The sequence below is a fragment of the Hippichthys cyanospilos genome, chromosome 16 (assembly GCF_059441005.1).
Source record: "Hippichthys cyanospilos isolate Australia breed blue-spotted pipefish chromosome 16, RoL_Hcya_1.0, whole genome shotgun sequence".
In the NCBI taxonomy this organism is placed as follows: Eukaryota; Metazoa; Chordata; class Actinopteri; order Syngnathiformes; family Syngnathidae; genus Hippichthys; species Hippichthys cyanospilos.
The window spans coordinates 12,682,673-12,705,363 of record NC_142384.1 but is presented as its reverse complement, the minus strand read 5'-3'; the positions used below and the strand labels follow the sequence as shown (position 1 = coordinate 12,705,363).

Here is a 22,691-nt window from a genome sequence, read left to right as displayed (position 1 = left end):
CAACAACAATCTGATTCATCAATTAATTAAAAAAAAACAACAATAGGTTATTATATTGTTGAATAATCGTGAGTTGCAACTCCATTTTAGCAGTGACACTACAATGCATCTGATGTCAGACCATCTAATGAATAATAAATAAGCATAAACTGCTTATTTTTCAATTCCATTTTAGCCTAGTACCACATTGCCTATCATTTTTAACTTAAACGATTAAAAAAACAGCTCACTCGCTGTACTTTTTAATGTTATTGATTTTTTTTTCTCTTGTTTTACGAACACGTTCAAAAATGACTAGTTTGTTTATCCAGTTTGCTGGAAAAACTACAAATGATCCCATCATGCATCGCGGCCGTTCCCAGACTTCTCGGTAGCTCTGCCGACCGACCACCACCATTCAAGATGGCGGACAGACCAGGTACCGTAGCGTGTCCTCTGCATAAATATTCACGATCTTGTCACTTTTGTGGGTTTTATTAATTAAAACAAACCTGCATCTAAGCATATTTAACGCGCTCTATTTTATTAGCTGTTCGTAAACGAATAATGTTTATGGGTATGTTAGCCCAAAGGCCGCAGTGAATCCTTCAAGTCACGTCAAGGACTTTGCGTGTCATTGCTGATTATATTTTAAAACGACGCAATAAATTAATTGGTTTAAACAAAAACAAAATGCTGGACAGTTACCAGATCACCACTATCTTGGCAGCGCATTTATCGTTGTTTTGGCTGACTTGTGAAGATGCTATACCTCTTGAGTGTCTTATTCATAAATACATTGATAAAGAATTATGCTTAAGACATTGTATACGTTATATAGAGGTTTTGTTTAGTTAGGCTGATATTTAGTCATATGACATCACTCTCATTGTGTATTAATTGCGTATTCAACTAATTGTTTGATTATTGTAGTTGTATATCTTTACATTAGCTTTAGTGAGCCGTCTTCACTGTGGTGGTCTTTATTTTTCTATAGTATAATGCAGGCAATACCCATACAGCTTTCATTATTTGGAATACATACAAACTTCAGTCCAGGTGAAAGCCTGATTTGAACTGATTTACTAATTATTTCCTTTTAATAGTTCCCTTAGCTGAGAGGCGTCTGATGGACGTGAAACTGGGCGAGTTGGGACGCTGGCTCGGATCGCGAGACTTTACCCCCAATGGGATCATCTCTGCCATCCGCAGGGGTGAGGACACCTGCTTTGACCACAAACCTTTGCTCCCTTTTATTATTAATTTGTTCATTTAATTCCTTCAGGTCACGACAGATACTACAACAAGTACATTAACGTGAGGAAAGGGGGCATTGGCGGAGTTGCTATGCTGCTCGCCGGCTACGTGGCTATCAGCTACGTGTGGGAATATGACCACATAAGTAAGAGACTCACTTTCTTTTTAAAAAAAACCCAACAACATTCGGTTAGTGTCGCACTGTTTGTCACAATCCTTCAAAAATTGTTTTGTGACCAATTTTGGAAGAAAATCACAATTTGGTGTGTGAATATAGGGATTGAAAGTGCAATTTCTTAGATAAAAAAATAGTTTTTGATCAGGTTTTCTGTCTTCCTTTGTAGAACATGATCGCTGGAGGAAGTACCACTAACAAGCGCCATCAGACCTTGAGCTTCTCCTACTCTTTGCTTTCTCAGCTCTTTGTTCAATATGTGATCGTTGTGACCAATAAACAATATTAGGAGCTATTGTGGCTTTTGTTTTGGCGCAAAAAATTAGATGAGGATTTCTAATTCGATACATTTGAGGAGAAATTGTCCTCACACTTCATTCTACCTTGCGCAACATTTGATCTTGTATAGGTAGCGATCAATGCAGCTTGTGTCTCTTGTGCGGAAGTATTTTGGGGGTTTGACCTGTTGGTGAAATGTATCTGATGGTTGTTGCACTGAAGCACAACTAATGTGCTATACTTCTCGTTAATTGTTGGTGACGTCAGGTATGTTGGAGGGTGGGGGGGGGGGCAACATCTGTCACTACACATGAGGCAACAAGCAAACTTAAAAGCTTTGAGGCACATCAGTAGCAAAGTTGTTCACATTTTGTTAAAATGGGTTGGACAGTTTTATTAGGCTTAAAGCAGATTGAGGAACCAGCCAAAGCCACTGCATGGTAACCGCATGACCGGGATACTTCATGATAAAAACACAGTCCTTAAAATCCAAACTATTGTAGCTATCACTCAAATAAATTCAGAGGCTGACTAACAAAAATGTGTCATGTCCCCTAACACACAAAAAAAAATCCTGCCTGATGTTCTGTCCAGTGATCATCTCAGATGGTTTTTCACATTGCAAGCACATTATCACGCTTTGACTTTACGTGTATCACCATGCTCTTCCTCCTTCAAGGGGCAAAGGTACTAAGGTGGTCTTTCAAAAACAGACTAATTCATCTGTGTTCATCATCCTCTGGTAGTTCAAGACACTCTCTTGTAGTCCCAGATTCAGCTTATTTCGCTTGTTAGCACACTCACCAACAGCTCAACAAGTTTCCAAGCAAATGGAGGCTTTTGGTCACTTAAGAGGAAAAAAGGGAAGGGCTAATTAAACAGCCCTGCCGAACGAAACCCGCACACAAACAACATCAAAATTTTACTTCTGATCTTACAAGCAAGCTTCTAAATGTGAGACCTCGGGAAGAAGGTGGCTAGCACAATGAGAAATCAGACACTATTCTAGAGTGTACTTTTTTTGTTCGCAAGAATTTCACTCGAGCACACCACAAATGATAACAGCATCTTGATGTTTCCCCGCACTGTATAAAAATCAACAATACAAATTGAAGTCATGTAAACCTCTCTCAGTGCCTGTGTATGAATAATTTGACCAGAAGAAACAAAAAATATCACAGGTTCTTCGGCATTTTGTATGAGCCATCAACCTGTACACTACAGAGTCCATTCTTCTTGCCGTCTCATGACACAATCTTGAAGGTCACTGTCCACTCAAAAAGGCAAGATGGCCCTTGTTACACTTGTTGGCATAGTGGCCCTTTTCTCCGCACTGCACACAAGAAAAATAAAACGACAATGTATTTCGTTTTGTGAAAATAATGACTCAATCATTTATAAGACGCTAAAAAAGCAAATTTTGCTACTGAGAAGCACAAGATGGGACCTACTTTGTAGCAGGTGACCTGGTCTAGTGGCCGAGGCCCTCTGTTGGAAATGAGATGATTCTGTTGATTAGCAGGCATGGAGGAGTTGTTGTTGGACCGCTGGCCCGGGCTGGTGTTGGTCAGGTTGATGACAGAAAAGGATGAGCGGCCCATTTGCCCTGTCTGCAACCATCAAAGCAAGGACAAATGGTTTGTGTTCCACACATTAGAACCACAAACGCGATGGCCAGCATTGCCACTTTGTGCCTGTGTGTGAGCAGCGTATCACCTTTGTCTGATTTTGGTTTTGCAGTGGCAGGGGAGGCTGCTCGGAGGTTCCCATTGGCAATTCAAAACGGGGACTAATGAGACAAAAAAAAAAAAAAAACATCAAAAAAGGAAATTTCAGGCTTGACAGAAGGGTGCAAAACTGCAATGCAACTCAAAGACATTTAAACCCAGACTGCTATTGACCACAAGAGAGGTCAAAAATCAATTTTCACGGGGCTGGTCGTGATTAACGTAAACACTGGTTCATGTGACAAGTGAGCTCAACCATGAATTGGATGCTGTCTTAAGAGTCCTTGAGCAAACTTGTGATCACAAAGAATTTGGTGCCTCGCCTCAAATAATTGATTTCTAATTCTGCAACCCCCCTCCCACCCATCCAAAATGTTGTCACCTTGTGCAGGTGTAATTAAGAAAACATTGTCATTAGCCTATTTTAAAATAGAAATTTGACTATATCGCTGATAAGGGCACTAAATGAGATAAGATTGAATGCAAACATGATACATACTGCATAAATTTACAAGATTTTCCTTCGGGACAGAAGCCCACCAGATAATTGACACATATCACTCTTCTTGTGTGTCTGTGTCGACAGTCAGGACCTGCAACAAGAAGACGTGCAAGACAGAAGCATTAGGTCTGGGCATCTATTCCTTCATGACTGCAATTACTTCATCCTATCCATAGTATTCTTAATTACTAAAGATACGGTAGTAGGCGTCAAGAGGTTATGATGATATATTGTGGACAAAACATTTCTTAGTTAAACACCTGTTCGTCAATCACGCCAAACTAGTAGTGGATGGTCTGCAACCCGCAAAACCCCTTCACTGCAAATTATTCGGTTCGTCACTCTAGTTGCCTTAAGGACCTACCATGCTTGCAGAATCCTCGGTCATACCAGGGACAGTCCTTAATCTTGGACTCGGGATCGATGTGCAGGAATGGACATTCCTTGTTGCTACACTCACCTAATTAAGGTGACAAAGACAGTGTATACATTGAAAAAAAATATAGCACAAGCATAAGTGTTCAAGTCCTGTGAACCCACCAAACTTAGAGTAGAAATAGCATTCGGGCATCTTCGTCATGTCATATTCATGGAGAAACTCGCACTGGTCTCCTTTTTTGCAAAGTCCTCTGAGCCAGTGCTTGCACACCACTGTCTTCTCTCCACTGATGTGACGGAAAGGACACATCCCACCTTGGAATGCAATGTAAACAAAGCATGTTAAATTCCCTATTGCAGTAGCAATGAGTGTAGTATCTCCATGTTTAAAAAAAAAAACACACACAGCAATGTTTACCTTTGAGGCACGCTGCTCTCATGAAAAACTCACACACCGCAGAGCCAGATTCTAAGGGGACGCGGAACAATATTACCGTCAAAGCGTCAGTCTCGAGTGGGCTGGATAGCAATTAGCAGTTAGCATTCGAGCACTTACTGTCCATGCCGGGGAACGGCAGGGGTTGAGCCCCTAGCTGTTGCTCCACGGCAATCTCCAGATCGAACTTGATGTGGTCCGCGCTAGCCAGTATGTCCTGCATGGTTAAAGGCGATGATTTCGTCGACAGGTCAAATGAAATATAACGCCTCGGATAGTTGACTACGATTGAGCCAATTAGCTGGTCATTTTCCCTCCAGCCGCCAACCAAAAGCTAGCCAGGCTAGCTAGCCCTTAGGCTAATCACGCCAGTTAAAGTCACCAGAAAACCGGAAGACAGTGCTCTATTCTGTAGAACGAAAGACCTAAACCTGGGCCTGGATTAAAAATTGTTTTTAATCACGAAACGTTTCCTCGCTTGGCACGAGAGACGAGTAGAACGACCCCTGACCTAAGAAACGTCACTTCCGTATCCTGCGAGAACTCGTGTTTGAATCGAATGGTTTCGAACTCATTTAAACTCGTTACCGCCACCTACCGGATTTTTTGGGACTTCAGAGCGGCAGAAATTAAAATCCAGTTTTGTCGCTAGATATAGCAATTTTTCAGATTCTTTCACAAGTGAATGCTTGAGAGACTCTGTTGTGATTATACTAAACATAAATACGTGCTGCACAGTCCATAACTTCAGTGTATAAACAGGATATTATTTAACAACTTCTTTTATTACTCTGGCAGCTTCAACAAGTTGGTCTGAAAACAATTAAGTTGTTGATAGGGAAGAGACTGAGACAAATAATTTGAATAGGATGAATTGGATTTGAAGATTTGAATCATTTAATCTTAAATGCAGCCGCGACGTCAAAACGCCAGCACAGTTTAAAAAAATATTAATAGGTTTCCCAAAAGGTGTCTCAATTTGATGCCTTGAGCTGCATATAACAGTTTCAGTAATAAACACCCAATTTCACACATCCAAAATTGTATGCAATAGTTTCCATAATTATCAGTCCAACAACAACCATCAGTTGAGTCATCACATTTTACAGCTCAGGGAGGCCAGGCATGGCAAAATGCCCAGCGAAAGCTTCAACCTCTGTCCTGATCTCATTCACACGCTGCTGGAACTTCTCTTGTTGGGCCAACGCCTGGATGAATTCCTTCAGAGTGGCCTTGGGATCCAGACTTCTTTGTACCTCCGATGTCAGCTCAATGCCTGTAAGATAAGACAATAGAAAGCTAAGAGAGCTTCTGATATTGACGTTCTACTTCTAACACAATTCTTTCTAATCTGGGTTTAATTTGACCTTTATTGAGAACCAGAGCAGTTAGTGCAACTACAGAAAACTGTTAGTTTGGGTGAAGAAGAGCCCGAGTATCAATATATTATTATAACGGCCTCAGTGATGAAGCTGCAAATTCCTAACCTCTGTGGAGAAAGTCTGCCACCTTCCTAAAGTCATCTTCCACCAAACCTCTGGAGGTCAAAGCTGGGGAGCCAAATCTCAGTCCGCTGGGGCGTAAAGCACTTTTGTCCCCTGCATAAAAAGATCAAACTATGAGATGGATGAATACAGATCCATAAATGAAAAATTGCACTATACCTGGACAGGTGTTCTTATTGCAAGCAATAGCGCAGGCTTCCAGAACCTTTTCAGCTCGTCCTCCGTCGGTCCCTTTGCTGCGCAGGTCCAACAGGATCAGGTGATTGTCAGAACCACCTTAAAATGTATATATAAACGTAAACATCATGGATGTTCAAAAGCTTCTATCTTACTGACAAAATGAGATTCCACACGCCCCTTGTGTTCAAGAAAATAATAACAAAAATTCTACTTGTCGTGCCGGAGGGTTTCAGTGACACCAACCAGTGACAATCTTGTAGCCGTGCTCGATGAGGGCCGTGGACAAGGCTTTGCAGTTGGCAAGAACCTGGGCCTGGTAAGCTTTGAACTCTGGTGTCATGGCTTGTTTGAGAGCTACCGCAACACCTGGCGAAATAAAAACCATAAATGCTTTGAAAAGCATGAAAAATAAAAGCAGTACTGAGCAAATTCCATGTACCATTCTTTATATTAGGAATCAAAATTGTCAATGTCACAAACAAGGGCAAATTTATAATGTAAGTTTAGACTCACATCAAACATGGATCGAACAGCTAGCTACTGATATAAAATAGACTGGTGGTTCTCAATCTTTTTACAAGGATGTATCCTCAGAATTTTTTTTTTTTTAAACCAGCAAAAATTTGGTTGGATCAAAAAAAAAAAATCTGTGCCATCTGCCCCTAAATGATTAAAGTGTGGAACAACATTTGTAGTTGTAATTCTAGGTGTATTTTATTCAGCGAATCGAGATGACAAAATATTTTATTTGTTGCATCTCTACGGTAAAATTGTGTCGCAAAAAAACTTGTTGCGCACATAAAAAACAGATCAAATGTTTTGAAAATAAGTGGAGGCTTTCACTATTGGCTATTTTTAGAATCCATTATTCTGTTGATTAGTCCATTGATTATTTCCAATTTCCAATTAATTTACTCTTAATTGGAAAAGATAAATGTGCTGTTCCTGTAACGGCATTAAAAAGCATTAAAGCAGGACACTTAAACCCTGTTAAAATCTGTTTAGGTATTAAGTTGAATAAAGAAGGGCACCTGCAATAGCGTGGTTGTGTGGTCCACCCTGCAGACCAGGAAAGACAGCCTGATTGATTAAAGACTCGAGATTGTACAGAGTCTCCTTCCCCTTGGCGTCCACGCTGCGCACACCTGAGGAACAAGAAGTGAAAATCAAACCGAAGTCTGGGTAACTCCAAATACGTGAAGACAAAAAGGATTCGACCTTTCCTGAAGAATATCAGGCCAGCTCTGCAGCCGCGCAGCGTCTTGTGCGTCGTCGTGGAAACAATATCACAGTGGTCAAAGGGCGAAGGCACGACTCCGGCGGCCACCAGACCACTGATGTGCGCCATATCTCCCATCAGATATGCGCCATTCTCATTAGCGATCTGCTTCATCCGGGCGTAGTCGATGTTACGCGAGTAGCAGCTTGTACCTATGAAGGGAAGAAAAGCAGAAAACAGTTTGGATTTTCAATTTTCTCTTTACAGTAGGTGTTAAACGTTTCCGCAACAGAACCTCGGTTAAAATAGACGACACCGGGTCTGTTAACCCGCCGAGCAAAAATATCATTCAATGTGTTTTGGATTAAAAGACTTGAAATCATGCATATGAGCGCATTCGATAGGCAACCTGCAATGATGAGTTTAGGGTGGAAAAGGCGAGCATTTTCTTGCAGTCGATCATAGTCGATGTAACCAGTTTCGGGATTCACCTGAAACCAAAACACTTTTGTCTCAGCAATGAAGCACAAGCAACAGCTTTGCTGACGCAGACATGAATCAATAAATGAACAAAACAACTAAAGGCGCAACGAATAGTCGACATCTATTTCAAATTAAACGATAATTAGTATTCATAAGATTGTTAGAAGCCTTTTTAATTTAAAATTGTCCAAATGCTCAAAATTTCAGCAACTTGTCAACAGTAAATATTCTGAATTCTGTAGGTACTCAATTAACGCACACATTAGCTATGCATTGAATCGAATAACACACTTGGTATTACTTTGGAAAACAATAAACTTTTTTGCCTTTTTTCTGACGTTACACACCAAACTGACGTTACATACATTAACTGAAGGATTCATCTATTTTTTGGAATGTCCTATTGTCCTTATTGGGAAATTAATGGCATATTATTGTCAAAACCTAATAAATTCTGAGTACTACACTTGAAATGACATCTCAAATGTGGCGTACGAAAATAGAATCAACAAAAGTGTTGTAGCTGTCCAAACATGAAGTGTTCATTAAGTGAGGGATTTGTTTGCTCTAGAAGAATAAATTTGCAAAGTCAGAACAGGGCTTTGAAATTTTGCTTTTTAGAGGTGAGTGTAAAAAAATGTATGTGACTACCTTATACGGCATGGACTCAAAAAATATGGACGTTGCAGAGATTTTCTTCTTTTCAGTCATGAAGCCATGTGTGAGGTGACCGCCATCGGGAAGGTCCAGGCCCATGATTCTACCATGTGGTTCCACAATGGCTGTGTAGACCGCAAAGTTGGCAGGAGAACCTACAGAGACAAAAATAGAAAAACATAGAAATAGTCTATATATCCGCATAAAATAGGATAGCACAAGCATAAACCATATTTTTATGAATGCTACCTGAGTATGGCTGTACGTTTACACCCCATTTGTCAGCGTCGAGATCGTAGGCCTCTAGCGCCCTCTTCTGGCAGAGTCTCTCTAGCTCGTCAACATGCTCAGTTCCGCCATAGTACCTACATGGAGACCATTGAGTATTTTTAAATTGAAAGAAACCCCCTATCACGCTGATTTATTTAATTATTTTTTTAATGCAGTCCCAAATTATAAATAATTTCCCAAAGGTGTTTATTCTCATACCTCTGACCAGGATATCCCTCAGAGTACTTGTTGTTCATACAAGACCCTAAAGCCTCTAGAACAGCTCTGCTGGTAAAGTTCTCTGAAGCAATCAGCTCCAGCCCGTACGTTTGTCTGTGCTTCTCCTTTTTAATAATGGAGAACACCTGAAACACACATGCAAGACATCAACCTTTCAAACAATCTCCATACAAAAACCAAAAAAACATTATTAATGCTGCCGAATAAACAAAAACTCAAAGTAATAATTTAAGACTGGCTACCAGTAATATCACAGTGTTCAAATAGTAATCAAACATATTTACATAAACACTGACCTCAGCGTCATTGACAGCCAAAGGTTCCAGCATCATCTTGTTGTGTGAATCCCATGTTTCTTTGGTGACAATGTTGCCATTTGTTAAAGACATGGTTGTTGTTCCAGAGATGACCTGAAGGAGATGGCATTCCGTCCATTCATTACCCATGAGTTTGAGAATTAGCAGTGATGTCATCACGCAAGATGAAAATGCCAACCAGAAAAGAATTAGAATCCAGTGAAGCTGCTAAATTTGACTTGACAAAAGGATATTTAATTCAGTGTCACATGTACAATGTAGAGTGACATTTTCTTCCAGAAACATTGCTGCCCGAGGGGCTGCATACACATCTTGTGTCAGCATCTTGGCTAATGAAGCCAAATGATTTTTTTTTTACTTAAATTCATTTAAGGTTTGATTTAAATGAAGAAAATGTAAACTATGCAGCAAAATTATCTTTTATCGCATTCCACGATAAGTATGTTCGACCAAAAAACAAAAACATGAAACCTTGTTAAAGTGCACGAGTGTTTATTTACCAGGATAATAATCATTAAGGGTCAAAAGCATCCGGAGAAAGTTGACTGTTGCAACAGTTGAGGCTCCATTATGTAAACTTTGAACCATCGCACGGTCAAAGCAAACATGAGTTGACTTAATAAAAACAATTTTATGCGCATAACCTGGTGGACTGACTAACTTGTACGCACCTTCCCTCGTTGAACGCGTGCTTACGTTCCCAAGAATACAGGCAGTTACCGAAATCCTCAAAGCTGAGATTGCCCTTTTTCTCCATTTTTTACGTTTCTTTGATTTGTTAAATAAATACTTTTTTTTGCCTGGTCCAACTTAGGAATAGAAAAAATAGAAAGAAAAGTTGCAAGGTAAACCTGCAATAAAGTTATGGTCATAAATGAAAAGCCACAAAAACAGTTTTTTATTATCTAGTTTTTTTCGCGAGGTCAACTTGCAACAGAAAGTAAGTTATGGTCATAAATCAAAATTCGCGAGAGTGCAACAGTTCTATTTATTTACAGATTTTAACCAACATAGAATCAGCTGCATTAAAAAAATGTACACGGAAAAAAATCAACTGCAGTCTAGCGCATGATAGCATACCCGTTAGCCGTTTTTTTTTTTTTTTTTTTTTTTTCACCTAGCGCTAAAGTTGTAAAATGTCAGGTCAGGACAGCCATTGCAAATTGCAACACATGCAACGTTCAAACGGCAAAGACGTTCAAAATACAAAAGCTATTTTTGAACGCGCAATCACAACCACGAGCAGGCATAAATATTAACTTTTAAGATTGTCCTGCAACTATAATATTAGTCAACGCTAAACTCACCCGCCAAGGAATGCAAGGAAGAACTGACGTTGTCAAACACGAACCTAGAATCACGGGTTAAAGAGGGAGGGGGGAAAAATGCCACAGTGACGGAGGTAAAAGTCCGCCAAAGTTTGAACCAATCGAATGTCCTAACTAACAAAGTTCTTCTTCGTTGGTTAGGGCGTCTGACGTTTATGCACTAGAGCGCCGCTGTTCACCGGGCGTTTGCAACTGCAGTGCTACCGAGCTCTTGGGATGAGACAGTCTTCGGGTTCGGCTTTGACAGAAATGTTGTAGATGGGCAATTTCACAAGAGCATCGTGCTTAAAAAAAGGAAAAAGGAAAGGAAAAGTGCTTCTCAAATTGGGGTACAGTAATCTCTGGGGGTACTTGAAAGAACTCCAGGGGACACCCTCAGCTTTTAAATAATACTAATAATATTTTGTGGGCAAATATTAATTACTTAAGTCAATAATTTATTTTGTGAACATATCACTATTGCTGACACTTTGTGATTACCATTTTAACGTCCTTGAATTGAGGAATAATACTTCTCAGTCTATTGCAGCTGTCATTGATGATATTGATATATATATAAACATTACTTTTTGACCAAAGATAATTAAAGCATCAATTTGAATCAGCAGATGGATTGAGTCAGCCACGATGATCAAGACAAGATGTTTTGTTTTTTTTTGCCAAAAAATAAGAACAACAACAAAAAACGAATCAACTGTTGTATTGAACCATTGACATGAAGATACGAATTGACTCTGAATCAAGAAATAAATGTTTGAACATTTTTTATCATATTAATCTGAAGTATTTTCATGACTCAGTTATATACAGTGTAAAACCCAAGGGAAACATAGCGTCGATAAGGTCATTAAGCAAAATGGACATTGTACTATGACCAGTGTTAATCATATGTAAAAGCATGTAGCTTCATTCCAATTGTATGTGATCCAGCTGCAGCTTTACCAATCTGATTGTTAATTCCATGCCAAATTCCAACAGTAAAATGAATACTCTTCACAACATGTTCCCCCAATAGTCAAATTCATATTGCGCCAGTCCATAAAAGTGGGGAAATGGTTCTGAAAAATACTCTGCATCATTTTAATGAGAGGGAATTTAATCCTCTAGCCGCCGCCGCCGCTGCTTCTTTTGCCTCTTTTGCTGCAAGAATGAACAAAAATGTGGGTAAGGACATGCATTTTAATTCTGTATATTATTTACCATTTATTCATTATAAATATATGCAAACGTGCCTTGAGATACAAGTTTAATTTGTTGTGAGACCACATTTGCAAAGCATCCGATTTAAAATCCGATGAAATAACAAGTTTCATCACACCAAAATAAAAAATTAAATTGTTTTTTTTCCCCAAACAAAAATATAACAGTAGAATATAATATTTTATACAAACCAATAGCAATATGTAACTTGAAGCAGAGGTTGTATCTCAAATATTAGACAAAAGAAAATAAATCCATCGCATGAGGGCTTGTATCTTGAAGAACACTTGGCAAGTCACTTGTCCAGTATCTCAAGGCACCATAAGTTGCACACCCCACAACCAAACGACATACCTTTTTTCTCTTCCTCTTTCTTTCTCGCTGCTTCCTCTCTCTGTTTCTTGATGATGGCGAGGCGGGCTAGATCAGCTTTGGCCTGGTCCGTCTTCCCTGCTAGATGCATCTTCATGTAGCGCTCCTTTGCTTTTTGCTTCTCTATTTCCTCTCTGTGCACAGAAGTAGAAAAAGATACATATAAAACACTGGGATTAAACCGAATATTACAGAGATCATCTATTTGATATGCTGTAATCATGACAGTTCAACTGAAAAATGATGCATTTGCTAAAGAATTGTGTTATGGAGTCAAACAATTGGATTACACGCACCTTTCTCTCCTCGACAATTGCTTGGGCTCATCCAACTCGATGTGTGTCACTTTCTTGGATTTTTGAGCAATTCTGTTGGGGTTATCAATTTCTATCAAGCCCTCCACACCTACTCTCTTCCTCTGCAAATACATTGCAACAGTTTAGAGTGCAGTCTTGAAATGTAGAGGAAAAAAAGATAGCGTGGAAGTACCTGTAAACCTTCATCATCACTATCATCTGAACCTGATGCTTGTAACTTCTCCGCACTGTCATTCTGAGCTGCACCCTCATCCTCATTCTGAAATCCAAATTAAAGAAAGTTGTGCATAAAGAACTCAAGTAAACATGCATACAGTGGCACTGGTCAACTATTGCAGGTGTGCCTAATAGCACCTTTGTTAAGGTATTTTTCTTTAGAATAGAAATTGTCCTTCACAAAGGCTTATAAACCTTTCACCAGATTAATCCCGTAGTGAATGTCTAGCATTTGCTCCCTCCGAGCCGCAGTTTTACCAGATTCAACTGTTTAGACCTTACACGAGAGTAATGAATTAAATTTATTAGCATTAGTCCCATTTTTGTTTAAATAAATACACTACCGGCGGCTCGGTGGAACAGTAGTTAGCATGTCTGCCTCACAGATCCACCTCGCTCTGGCCTTCCTGTGTGGAGTTTGCATGCATCTTCCTCCCACACTCCAAAAACATGCATGGCAGGTGTATTGGACAAAGTAAATTGTCCTAAGGTGTGACTGGGTGCAAGAATGGTTGTTCATCTCTGTATGTCCTGAAAGCTGGGATGACTACCAGCAGGCCTGAGACCCTAGTGAGAATAAGTGGCTCTCGAAAAAGGATGAATGGATATATTAACTACCATCTTCCTTTCCTTCTCCGCCTCCATCTGGGCGTCGATCTCCTCTGGACTCGTGTAAGTCCGCATGCGACCCTTGTGGCCACCTTTCCTACCTACAGTGAAGATGACAGACGTGAACAGATTTACCCTGTTGTTTACAATTCACAATGACGACGGAAACCTATTACACACACATCGAAAGCAAAGGCTTTGATAGCGATTACATTAGTGTATTGTTAAAGGCCACCAAGCGAATAGAATCGCAAATTGATCCTACTTTGCTTGATTTTCACAGGCGACCATTACCCATTTAAAGTGGCTAACCCATGCTAATGCTATACAAAAAGTATCTATGTGCATTCACGAGAAAAAATAAGGTTTTACAAATGCATCTTACCTCCTTTAGGCATTTTGAGATATTAATACTGTATATATCAATATCTGACTGACGATAAATTAACAAAGAGACATTTAAGGACGAGGAAAGCCGACAGCTGGCTAAACTCGGAGAAGAGCAACAATCCAGCAGTGATGAGTTCTGGCCAAGGATATGCCTGTTCAAATATCTTCAAATGAAAAAAAATGGTCGGGGCTACGTCAAACCATTCTCTCTGCAAAATCACATATTAGTACACCAACCCTATGTTTGTACATTTTTATCTTTATGTTATGAATTACTGATTAAAACATCCAAACAAAACATTTTTCTATTTCCCTAAGGGCATTCAACTTGTGGCATAAAGTGATGCAATGTCACGAAACTACGACATGTTATTTGCGCCAATTATGTCTCAGAAATTTTCTGTAAACAGACCTAAATTCACGTTTGGGAACAAGCTAATGCCAAGCCAACCCGAATAAAATTGTTCGAATAAAAAAGGAATACAACTAAATATATTGTGCGATGACGTCACCACGAGGCGATCTTCCAATGGACCCCGGTGACGGCTAATTCAAGGGCCTGAGACGTTTTTGCTAGCAAAGAAAGAAAACATTAAGAGCCTTTGTTCGAAATCCGACACATTCAGGGAAAATGCCGAAAGTTAAGCGAAGTCGCAAGCCACCGCCAGATGGCTGGGAACTCATTGAGCCTACTCTGGATGAGCTGGATCAGAAAATGAGGGAAGGTAGGCCGAAACAAATTAGCAATAATTTTACCCAACGGCCCCGTTGATCTTTATTGTATTCAAAATAAATGGCAGTATTTTGAAACGTGTAACAAACCCTAATTTGAACATTTCGATTCCAAATATGGAGTTAACACGTTGCCTGTTGCTTTCCGTCGTTCGCTCTACCAGGTTATTCGTTTCAATGTAAGCATTTTCTGTTTGCTCTCAGCTGAAACGGAACCTCATGAGGGGAAGAGGAAAGTGGAAGCTCTTTGGCCAATTTTCAGACTGCATCACCAGCGGAGCCGGTACATCTACGACCTCTTCTTCAAACGAAAAGCCATCAGCAGAGGTAAGGGGGATTGTATTTATCTCTATAATTTGTCTTCTGAGTATTGTGTGTAAGACGTGATCTAAAACATTCTTTTTTGTGTGTCCTTGCAGAACTGTACGAGTATTGCGTCAAGGAAGGCTATGCTGACAAGAACCTGATAGCCAAGTGGAAGAAGCAGGGCTACGAGAACCTTTGCTGCCTGCGTTGCATCCAAACCCGAGACACCAACTTTGGGACGAACTGTATTTGCAGAGTTCCAAAGAGCAAGCTGGAAGTTGTAAGTCTTGAAGGAGTTTTTGGATTATTTATTTAGTGATTGGGAAGATCTTTCCCATGTAATCTATTATTTTTGACTTCTTGTCTCTCGTAGGGAAGGATCATTGAATGCACCCACTGTGGATGCAGAGGATGTTCCGGTTAAGTGCAGGACATAAAGATTTGTCCAGCCTTCACCTTTGCTGTCTTGCATCTCATCACCTGCCTCAGAACTTACTCTTTACTGTCATCAGCATCATTCCCTGCAGGTCTTGGTTGTTACATCTTTTTTTTTCCCTTCTCAGATGTGACATATGTTATGTCATTTACGAGGGCTCGGTGTGAAGTGATTTTGTTTTTAAAACCTCTTTTGTTGTAATAATTTGAATAAAACAATTCTGATGGACTTCGTGTCACACATGCTTTAATATGTACACTTTAAAAAAAATAGCTACTCATGTACTAACCTTCACCAGGTTAAAGTGATTAAAGATTTTAAAGATCAATAGATAGGTCATCACATTAAGAAATAATGGAATTAGTTCTAAATGAAGTTTCGACTATTCAATAATACATGCAATATCTTATTCTTTTTGATCATGTTCCTGCAGGAGAACGAGCTGTTTTCCCCAATGATGATTTATTATTCATGCCGCCTCAAAAGCTAGCACTCACGTCATCACGGAAGCAAGTCACACAAATACGAGTCTTGGAGCACTTCATGTTTAATGACCGGTCAGTTGCATTAGTTGTTCAATAGCACAGGATCATAAACGACTCATTTAACTCCAGTGTTAATGGATTTAAATAATTTATTGGGAAAATGACCTAAAAGCATGTAGATCAATATGAGCTATATTATTTTTTTTTAAAAAAGAAGACACAATCAGCTGAACATCGCCCTCTTCACAATGTGATACGAAATGTGCACAGACATGCAAATGTAACTTAAGGACATTTAGTGTTTACACGTTAAGCGCACTGTGGTATGGCTTGGTCAGATTACATTCACTTTTTTGCATTACAGGGAAAATTGCTAATTCAACATCACATGCAGCAAATCGGGTAAAAAAAAGAAGTGTCAGCTGTGATGTTATGTTGCTCAGGAGTCTAAATTAAAATTAGCCTTTGATACAGTTGAGTGAAGCGCTGCATTTTTTCCCCTTTAGTTTGCAAAAGGGAAGTTAGCCGCTCAATGACGTTTTACCCCATGCAGTCACATGTACATAGTGGATACAGAATTTCAACAACACCACATAATAAGCAACAGAAAAAAAAAACCTGTATTAGATAGAGAATACTTTTCTACAGGGTTGTTTCAACGGCTGATTTCAGACTTCAAAGATTTGTTTGTGGAACTGGATTGAATTTGTGATTACATTCAGTAGACAACTGATCAGGTTATAGCAAATCATTCTCACCCAAATGGATTGAGCATCTTGTCCATAACTACTCTTTAACACATGATAAAGCAGAAACATTACCAATATATTTGACTGTGGCACAAGACGGTCTCATGCTGGCACGACACTCACACCTGTAAGACAACAGTGAAATTCTATACATAAAGGTTAAATAGCTTGGATGTTTTCCTGACTGGGAGTTAAATACCACAAATTTCTTAACAGTGGATCAAATCACCAGATTTTTTCCTTGCTGTTGCACGCTCTTGAGGGCGAATATTTGTGTGATCACTTCTTTCTCAGCACATGCACTGTCACTTGACCTTAATAGAGTGGTAACAGCCTTTGGAATATATTCCTGTTCTCAATAATAAAATTAACTGGTAAAAATCCACCATTACAGGCCCATTTGGGAAAAACAAGAAAAATTGTTTCTACAAGAGTGTGGGTCAAAGAATTCATGTCCACCACTGGATTCAAACTAAGTGAGAGCGTGGTTGAAAATTGTGAGGGATTTCTATGCTAGGTGCCAATGACAGAATATTAGCATAATTTTGCCTTGGAGCAAACAAGCCATTTCAGCACACGAACAGTAGTGTACAATTTATTTACAACAATAAAAACAAATTTATAAAGATACTGTTGGCATATGCGTGTTTGAAATGGGACCGATTCCCAGATGAAACCCCAGCCATATGCAAATATTGACAATTTCTCTGCCGTGTTGGGATTACAGTGTGCACGTTTGTCTTAGCATGCCTTCACAACTCAACCACTTTCACTAATGTTTCCTTGATTTCCGCACACACAATACCGGAGAAAAACAGCAAGGCAGATGTGCAGAGATAATAATAAAACCAGTGCAGTTTGGTCTCAAAACTAAAACGATCATCCCTAAGATCATATTTAGTCCATTAAAAACAAAATGGATGGAGTCTTCCTGTAAAAGATCAGATTTTGTATAAAACGCTGGTGGTGTAGTTAAAATTAAAAGAAGGCGCTGCTGCGTTGCGGCCGTCAGCGGCGTGCAGGTAGTGCTGAGTGATCAGGTGGCTGAGGTAGAGCACTATCTGCTGGTCGTCTTCTTCCAGCCCTAGTTGCTCCTGCAGGAAGCAGCGGCGGCGGGCCTCCACGCCATCCGGCCCCTCCGTGGCGTTGATCGGCAAGTGGAGGTGGTGGGTGAAGGTGAAAAGAAAGGCCTTGGCCGCCAGATGACACAGTGTGCTCTGGACGTGGAGGAAGTAGGTGGAGCCACGACGGATGTAAGTGCGGTGGTCGGCCATGTTGGCCAGCAGTTTGCCGCGATAGGGTGGACAGCGTAAGGTCTTCTGGTCAGCGTCCAGGATGGAGATGTAGCGGCTGTAGCGGGAAAGGGAGTACAGCATGCTGGATCCAACGGGAGAGGCCACTCTAGTGGGCGGGAAGATAAACGTTCAAAAGTTGAAGGCTTGCCACTAATAGTTATTGGGAAAAAAAGGATTTGTTTGTCAATCTCAAACTTTATTTTAATGATTTGGTCATGGTGAGTAACATGTTTAGTCTGGTTTGGTTTGAAAATGTCCTATTTTTCATTCAAAATGATGATGAGTGTGCTTTCATTATGGACTAAATAAATCCCAGAACATTTAACAAACCCACTGATTAATCTTCATCAAATTAATCAAGAATTATTTTTGGTGAATTTGATCATCAACTAGTCGTTAATTCATTTTTGCATTTCTCTATTATTTATTTTGTTAATGCATAGGTTCATTACTTTTCTGTATGGCAAAATTAAACAATCCATTATCCAAAAGAACTTTAGATTAATTTGATGTCAATTAATCTTTGCACCACTAAAAGTTGTGGTAGGCCAAAAGAACATTACGGATTATAAGGTCAGTCAGTATAATTTTTTTAACGAGTCATTTTAAAAGACTTTTGACATTTCTGGTTATTTTATTATAATCACATTATTAAAAAAATGATTTTTGTAAACATTTTGTTCTTTTTCCAAATGAAAAACAAAAGGTTTTTGCACTATAATTGGTTATGCCTAAATAGTATTGTGTTGTCTTTAACAGTATTATTTCTTTTATTTCCTAATTATTCCGTGCATATGATGTCTTAGTGAATCCAGAGGAACTGAGAAACCTTCAGAGCAATACATAAAATTTCTTTTCCCTTGAACGCTCCAAAACGAGATAAGCAATACCTTTGCAATCCAATTAGTTTCCACCTTTGCAGGTCAGTCAGGGTGAAAGGACAGCACAACCAAGCCTGGACACGTTCTCCGCACTTTCCTGGAGCGGGTACAAACAGGGCCAGAGCAGAAACCAGCCGTCGAACTCTCGCCTCATCCCCCCCAAGCACCACCAGCGTCCTGCCGCTGAGCAAACACCACAAAGCCCGCATAGCAAAGGGGTACTGTCGCACGAATCTCAAGGCGCCGTGCCCGGCCTTCTTCTTCTGACGAAGGGTCAGCATCCCCCCGTTGCCGAGAGGGGAGGCAGTCCAGTCGGAACCCGTCGATGCACTCATGGTACAATCGGACCCGTCCTCGGCCGAGGTACGGGACGCCGCGTCACCCAGGAGTCCGGCTGTGTGGTTCTCTGAGCACGGGGTTCCAACGGTATAGTCATCCTGGAGTGGAAGTAGGGCCTGGGGCTCCTGGTTGACTACAAGGATTTGAGCATTCTGCAGGTGGACGGTGAGATGCGGCACCGCATCAGGCGAATTATCGAGAAAACCTTCGTGGGTCATACAGCATGAAGCATCCATAGGAACGAACTTGGAATCTTTCTGGCACCCTTCCTTCCTCGTAGCGTCTCTCGACAAAGTCGCGGGTGCCCCATCTTCATCATTAATGGCCTCCACCCATTCTCTGTTGCTCTCACCATCCACATCGGTTTTATGGTCGCGGTCTGGGGTCGAGTCAAACTCGGCGTCCGGACCCTCTGGTTTAGGATTTTCTTGGTTACTACAGTTTCCATTGGGTTTCTCTGAGCACTTTTGAGTTTCCAATTCCTGGTCGAAACAGGAGGGCTTGAGATTGTTGTCTTCGAGATTGAGGTCTGGAATATGGCTAGTCTCAGAGGCAGAGTTGAAATGCTTTGAAGGTTCTGATCCAAGAAGGACAGGTACTGGATTTACGAATGTGGAGTTGTCTACAGCATGGTTCACAGCACAAAACGGTCTTAATGTGGCCTTTCCATCAAGATCAAAGTCATCTTCGCAGAGCTCCTCTTCAAAGAGAAAATTCATCATTTTCTGCTTCCTCCTTAGGGAGAGATCCAATCGACGCGTGTGTAGAAAGCACAAGTCACCTCGGAAACTCCTTTCCGTTTCCTTCAAGAGCTCCACGGTGGCCTCGTAGAAGGTGTCATCGCACAGCTCTTGGAGGGTCTTGAGGCGCTTGTCAAAACACTTTGCCGACTTGGCTTTGATCAGCTGCGGCGTATAGGAAGGCCTGCGTTGAACGAGTTCATATTCGTCCGCGCCGAAGTCCATTTGGTCCCCATGATGACCATTACGTCCCTGAACAGTGTTGCCGCCATTCTTGCCTGCATCAGTGCAACTCAAGGGCTTGGCTTGCTTGGCGTACTGGCCAAAGATCTCTTCACACTCGCGCATACACATCTGACATGTAACAGCCTGAGGGTCCCGGCGGGGGCGATGCGGGTATGAACTGATCTGTCTCAGAAGGTCTCTGTGTTCGTATATGCTCTTTTCCACGTTGGCCAGCTCGTTGGCCTTTTCAACAGCGTAAGCGGAGTACATGCACTGAGGCCCCGCCTCTCTCTGAAGGCCCTCCTCCTTTTGCAGAACAGTGTGAGTGTACCTGAGAAGAAAAAAATGTGGTTATCTTTGTAAATTTATATATATTTATATCGTTTTTTTTTTCAGTTTCAGGCACTTTGATGAACTTATTTTTTTCTCTTTTAGACTAATCTGTATAACTGTATAATGCTGTAAAGTTTTAGGTATACTTATACAACTTTTATAGCTAATAATCATATTTTGAGTCTGAGTAGCGAGTGGGGGGAGGGAGCGAACGGGTTCCTCTTTCCTAGGTGGGGCTTATTAGGTTACAAGGTACTTGGTATCGGCAGATCTTCAAAATCAGGTGATTCAGACTGCAGAAAAATGTGATCAACACAACCCTACTAATTTAACCTTTTTCCCCAATATCAATAATATATTTGTCAGCTAAGTGCCAGTATATAGTCTATGTGTAGAATAGTTCAATATATTTTTTCAGCAGACTGAATCAACACAATTAACCAGTGGGGACACCTTTTCTGTTTGGTAGTTGGCATGTTTTTTTCTACTGTAAAAAAAAAACTTATGTCAATACACCTTGTTGAGCACTGATTTGAATAAAGGTTTTTTTTTGTCTTGCTTTAACATTTTTCATTTAAATGAATTGCCAAGTTGTATGGCGTTGGCTTTTGGGCATTCTACAGAAAATTGCATTCACAAGTTTCTTTGATAAATAACATTTTAAGAGAAAGCGGAGAAAGTTATGGTGCATGCTATGCGTTTGTGTAAAATGTTCCTAGCTATGAACCCTGATTCTGCTGACTCAAGAAGGCACTCACTCTAGGTCTCGAAGCTTCCTCTGGAGTTCTTTGGCGAAGGCTCTGCGGTTGCCAGCCTTCAAGCACTCTGAAGCTTTCGAAAAGCGGACAGACATCTCCCGAAACTGCAACATGATCTTCCTCTCATCTGCTGAAACGTACGCCATGCAAAAGGGCCGCACAAAGCCCCTAGCTTCCAGATCGTACAGTGTAAGGTGATGGACGTAGGCAAAAGCGCCCTCTTTAGAGTCACCCAGTACGACCCGCGAGTCCTCCACAAAACTAAGCCGAGGGTACCCGGTGCCAGGCGGATGCCCCACGAAGGATGCCTGATAGTCCACTGACATGATGCGTAGGGAGAAGTAGTTGAGGTCAAAAGTGCCGCAGACTTTGGGGTCATCTGGAATGGTGAGGAGAGGCTGAGGGCCCACTTGCTCCGAGAACTCAGAAATGAGGATGAAATCTTTTGTGAACTTAGCATAGGACGTTTTGGCCCAAGGGTTGGAGTCAGCCGGAGGGTGGAGGGGAATGGAGAACTCCTCTGGAATAGCCCATGGGTCAGGAGTGGTCTGACCATCATCATCCTCTTTTGTGAAAGCCACCACGTCAGGTGAACCTATCATAGTGCTACCGTTGAGCAAGGCATGAGAGACACCACACTGTGCAGCTATCAATTATGAACAAGCAGGCGGAGAGCGAGGCTGAAAGGCAGATGGACAATGTAAAGTCACACTGATCACCGTTGTCTCATTGTCCACACACTGACATACGGTTCCACCAAAATACCTACGATATTAGGCGGAAAATGTGTCCCAGTGTTCAATTTTGGCATTGGGGTTTCAGTCCACAGCATATGACGATCAACGTTAAAACCGGGTTCTTGACATGCACCCAGGTCAGCGTCCTACCAACAAAAGCAATTATATAGCTCCAATCCGTGCATCCGGCCAGCATCAGTTCTTCCATGCAATGTCAAGCATCCGCACAATAAAATCACGCCGCTCCCTCCGTCTTTTCTTCATGTCTTCATTTCCATCACGTCGACGTGTGTGATATACAGATGCGCCCAGTAACCACTACGCTAACAGGCAGGAGCGACATCATTATTACGCTGTCAGACTGACGCCATGTTTAACCAGCTGCTTGAAGGCGAGTCAGGTGACTCGTCCACCAATCCGATGTAAGAACTACACACTTGCGCAAGTTGCGACGAGCTAACATTTTAAGATGTGTCATTATTTTTCCTCTATTTAAAATCCATCCTTGTAACAATAAAGCTTCGGTGGACATTGGTGCAATTGCGCAACATTACAACGGGGATTAATAAACAAAACTCATTTGTTTGTAATCGTATTATAATTTTCAGACAGCGATAATATTGAAACATAATAACGTGA

General features: G+C 40.9%; 6 protein-coding genes across 6 annotated transcripts; 2 read left to right on the top strand and 4 right to left on the bottom strand.

The window, feature by feature from the left end:
- The first annotated feature begins 313 nt into the window (after positions 1 to 313).
- On the top strand, positions 314 to 1,706 carry atp5mf (ATP synthase membrane subunit f). Its single transcript, XM_088436752.1, has 4 exons — positions 314 to 418; positions 1,086 to 1,193; positions 1,265 to 1,381; positions 1,581 to 1,706. The coding sequence occupies exons 1-4, from the start codon at positions 331 to 333 to the stop codon at positions 1,607 to 1,609; spliced, it is 342 nt and encodes a 113-aa protein (XP_088292878.1). The 5' UTR covers positions 314 to 330; the 3' UTR covers positions 1,610 to 1,706.
- A 363-nt stretch (positions 1,707 to 2,069) lies between these two features.
- Positions 2,070 to 5,265, bottom strand: cpsf4 (cleavage and polyadenylation specific factor 4). Its single transcript, XM_088436750.1, has 8 exons — positions 4,854 to 5,265; positions 4,716 to 4,766; positions 4,460 to 4,612; positions 4,284 to 4,379; positions 3,917 to 4,010; positions 3,407 to 3,479; positions 3,142 to 3,300; positions 2,070 to 3,023 (listed from the first exon to the last, which is right to left on the bottom strand). Exons 1-8 carry the CDS (start codon positions 4,954 to 4,956, stop codon positions 2,955 to 2,957), a joined length of 798 nt encoding a protein of 265 aa, XP_088292876.1. The 5' UTR covers positions 4,957 to 5,265; the 3' UTR covers positions 2,070 to 2,954.
- A 342-nt stretch (positions 5,266 to 5,607) lies between these two features.
- shmt1 (serine hydroxymethyltransferase 1 (soluble)) lies at positions 5,608 to 11,058 on the bottom strand. The gene is made up of 12 exons (XM_088436749.1): positions 10,912 to 11,058; positions 9,584 to 9,697; positions 9,267 to 9,412; positions 9,027 to 9,142; positions 8,772 to 8,932; positions 8,047 to 8,128; positions 7,637 to 7,849; positions 7,450 to 7,563; positions 6,662 to 6,784; positions 6,398 to 6,514; positions 6,221 to 6,331; positions 5,608 to 6,009 (listed from the first exon to the last, which is right to left on the bottom strand). The coding sequence occupies exons 2-12, from the start codon at positions 9,674 to 9,676 to the stop codon at positions 5,837 to 5,839; spliced, it is 1,449 nt and encodes a 482-aa protein (XP_088292875.1). The 5' UTR covers positions 9,677 to 9,697; positions 10,912 to 11,058; the 3' UTR covers positions 5,608 to 5,836.
- A 558-nt stretch (positions 11,059 to 11,616) lies between these two features.
- pdap1b (pdgfa associated protein 1b) lies at positions 11,617 to 14,197 on the bottom strand. Its single transcript, XM_088436751.1, has 6 exons — positions 14,032 to 14,197; positions 13,656 to 13,747; positions 12,994 to 13,080; positions 12,801 to 12,922; positions 12,487 to 12,638; positions 11,617 to 12,072 (listed from the first exon to the last, which is right to left on the bottom strand). The coding sequence occupies exons 1-6, from the start codon at positions 14,042 to 14,044 to the stop codon at positions 12,008 to 12,010; spliced, it is 531 nt and encodes a 176-aa protein (XP_088292877.1). The 5' UTR covers positions 14,045 to 14,197; the 3' UTR covers positions 11,617 to 12,007.
- A 278-nt stretch (positions 14,198 to 14,475) lies between these two features.
- bud31 (BUD31 spliceosome associated protein) lies at positions 14,476 to 15,738 on the top strand. Its single transcript, XM_088437328.1, has 4 exons — positions 14,476 to 14,761; positions 14,973 to 15,095; positions 15,188 to 15,354; positions 15,448 to 15,738. Exons 1-4 carry the CDS (start codon positions 14,668 to 14,670, stop codon positions 15,496 to 15,498), a joined length of 435 nt encoding a protein of 144 aa, XP_088293454.1. The 5' UTR covers positions 14,476 to 14,667; the 3' UTR covers positions 15,499 to 15,738.
- A 388-nt stretch (positions 15,739 to 16,126) lies between these two features.
- On the bottom strand, positions 16,127 to 22,428 carry smcr8a (Smith-Magenis syndrome chromosome region, candidate 8a). Its single transcript, XM_088438137.1, has 3 exons — positions 21,316 to 22,428; positions 18,930 to 20,555; positions 16,127 to 18,145 (listed from the first exon to the last, which is right to left on the bottom strand). Exons 1-3 carry the CDS (start codon positions 21,915 to 21,917, stop codon positions 17,686 to 17,688), a joined length of 2,688 nt encoding a protein of 895 aa, XP_088294263.1. The 5' UTR covers positions 21,918 to 22,428; the 3' UTR covers positions 16,127 to 17,685.
- Between the last annotated feature and the right edge of the window lie 263 nt (positions 22,429 to 22,691).

Bases quoted from the DNA above. Each gene is read 5' to 3' on its own strand.
- atp5mf (XM_088436752.1), top strand. From the start codon at position 331: ATGATCCCATCATGCATCGCGGCCGTTCCCAGACTTCTCGGTAGCTCT. The intron at 419-1,085 runs GTACCGTAGCGT...TCCTTTTAATAG, and splicing joins CAAGATGGCGGACAGACCAG to TTCCCTTAGCTGAGAGGCGT. The intron at 1,382-1,580 runs GTAAGAGACTCA...CTTCCTTTGTAG, and splicing joins GTGGGAATATGACCACATAA to AACATGATCGCTGGAGGAAG.
- cpsf4 (XM_088436750.1), bottom strand. From the start codon at position 4,956: ATGCAGGACATACTGGCTAGCGCGGACCACATCAAGTTCGATCTGGAG. The intron at 4,767-4,853 runs GTAAGTGCTCGA...GCGTCCCCTTAG, and splicing joins GCCGTTCCCCGGCATGGACA to AATCTGGCTCTGCGGTGTGT. The intron at 4,613-4,715 runs GTAAACATTGCT...TTGCATTCCAAG, and splicing joins GAGAGCAGCGTGCCTCAAAG to GTGGGATGTGTCCTTTCCGT.
- shmt1 (XM_088436749.1), bottom strand. From the start codon at position 9,676: ATGTCTTTAACAAATGGCAACATTGTCACCAAAGAAACATGGGATTCA. The intron at 8,933-9,026 runs GTAGCATTCATA...TTGTCTCTGTAG, and splicing joins AAACGTACAGCCATACTCAG to GTTCTCCTGCCAACTTTGCG. The intron at 6,515-6,661 runs GTTGGTGTCACT...ATACATTTTAAG, and splicing joins CGGCTACAAGATTGTCACTG to GTGGTTCTGACAATCACCTG.
- pdap1b (XM_088436751.1), bottom strand. The intron at 12,923-12,993 runs GTACTTCCACGC...ATGTATTTGCAG, and splicing joins GTGATGATGAAGGTTTACAG to AGGAAGAGAGTAGGTGTGGA. The intron at 12,073-12,486 runs GTATGTCGTTTG...TCATTCTTGCAG, and splicing joins GAAAGAGGAAGAGAAAAAAG to CAAAAGAGGCAAAAGAAGCA.
- bud31 (XM_088437328.1), top strand. From the start codon at position 14,668: ATGCCGAAAGTTAAGCGAAGTCGCAAGCCACCGCCAGATGGCTGGGAA. The intron at 14,762-14,972 runs GTAGGCCGAAAC...GTTTGCTCTCAG, and splicing joins GGATCAGAAAATGAGGGAAG to CTGAAACGGAACCTCATGAG. The intron at 15,096-15,187 runs GTAAGGGGGATT...GTGTCCTTGCAG, and splicing joins ACGAAAAGCCATCAGCAGAG to AACTGTACGAGTATTGCGTC.
- smcr8a (XM_088438137.1), bottom strand. From the start codon at position 21,917: ATGATAGGTTCACCTGACGTGGTGGCTTTCACAAAAGAGGATGATGAT. The intron at 20,556-21,315 runs GTGAGTGCCTTC...TTTTCTTCTCAG, and splicing joins AGGAAGCTTCGAGACCTAGA to GTACACTCACACTGTTCTGC. The intron at 18,146-18,929 runs GTATTGCTTATC...CCCGCCCACTAG, and splicing joins AAACTAATTGGATTGCAAAG to AGTGGCCTCTCCCGTTGGAT.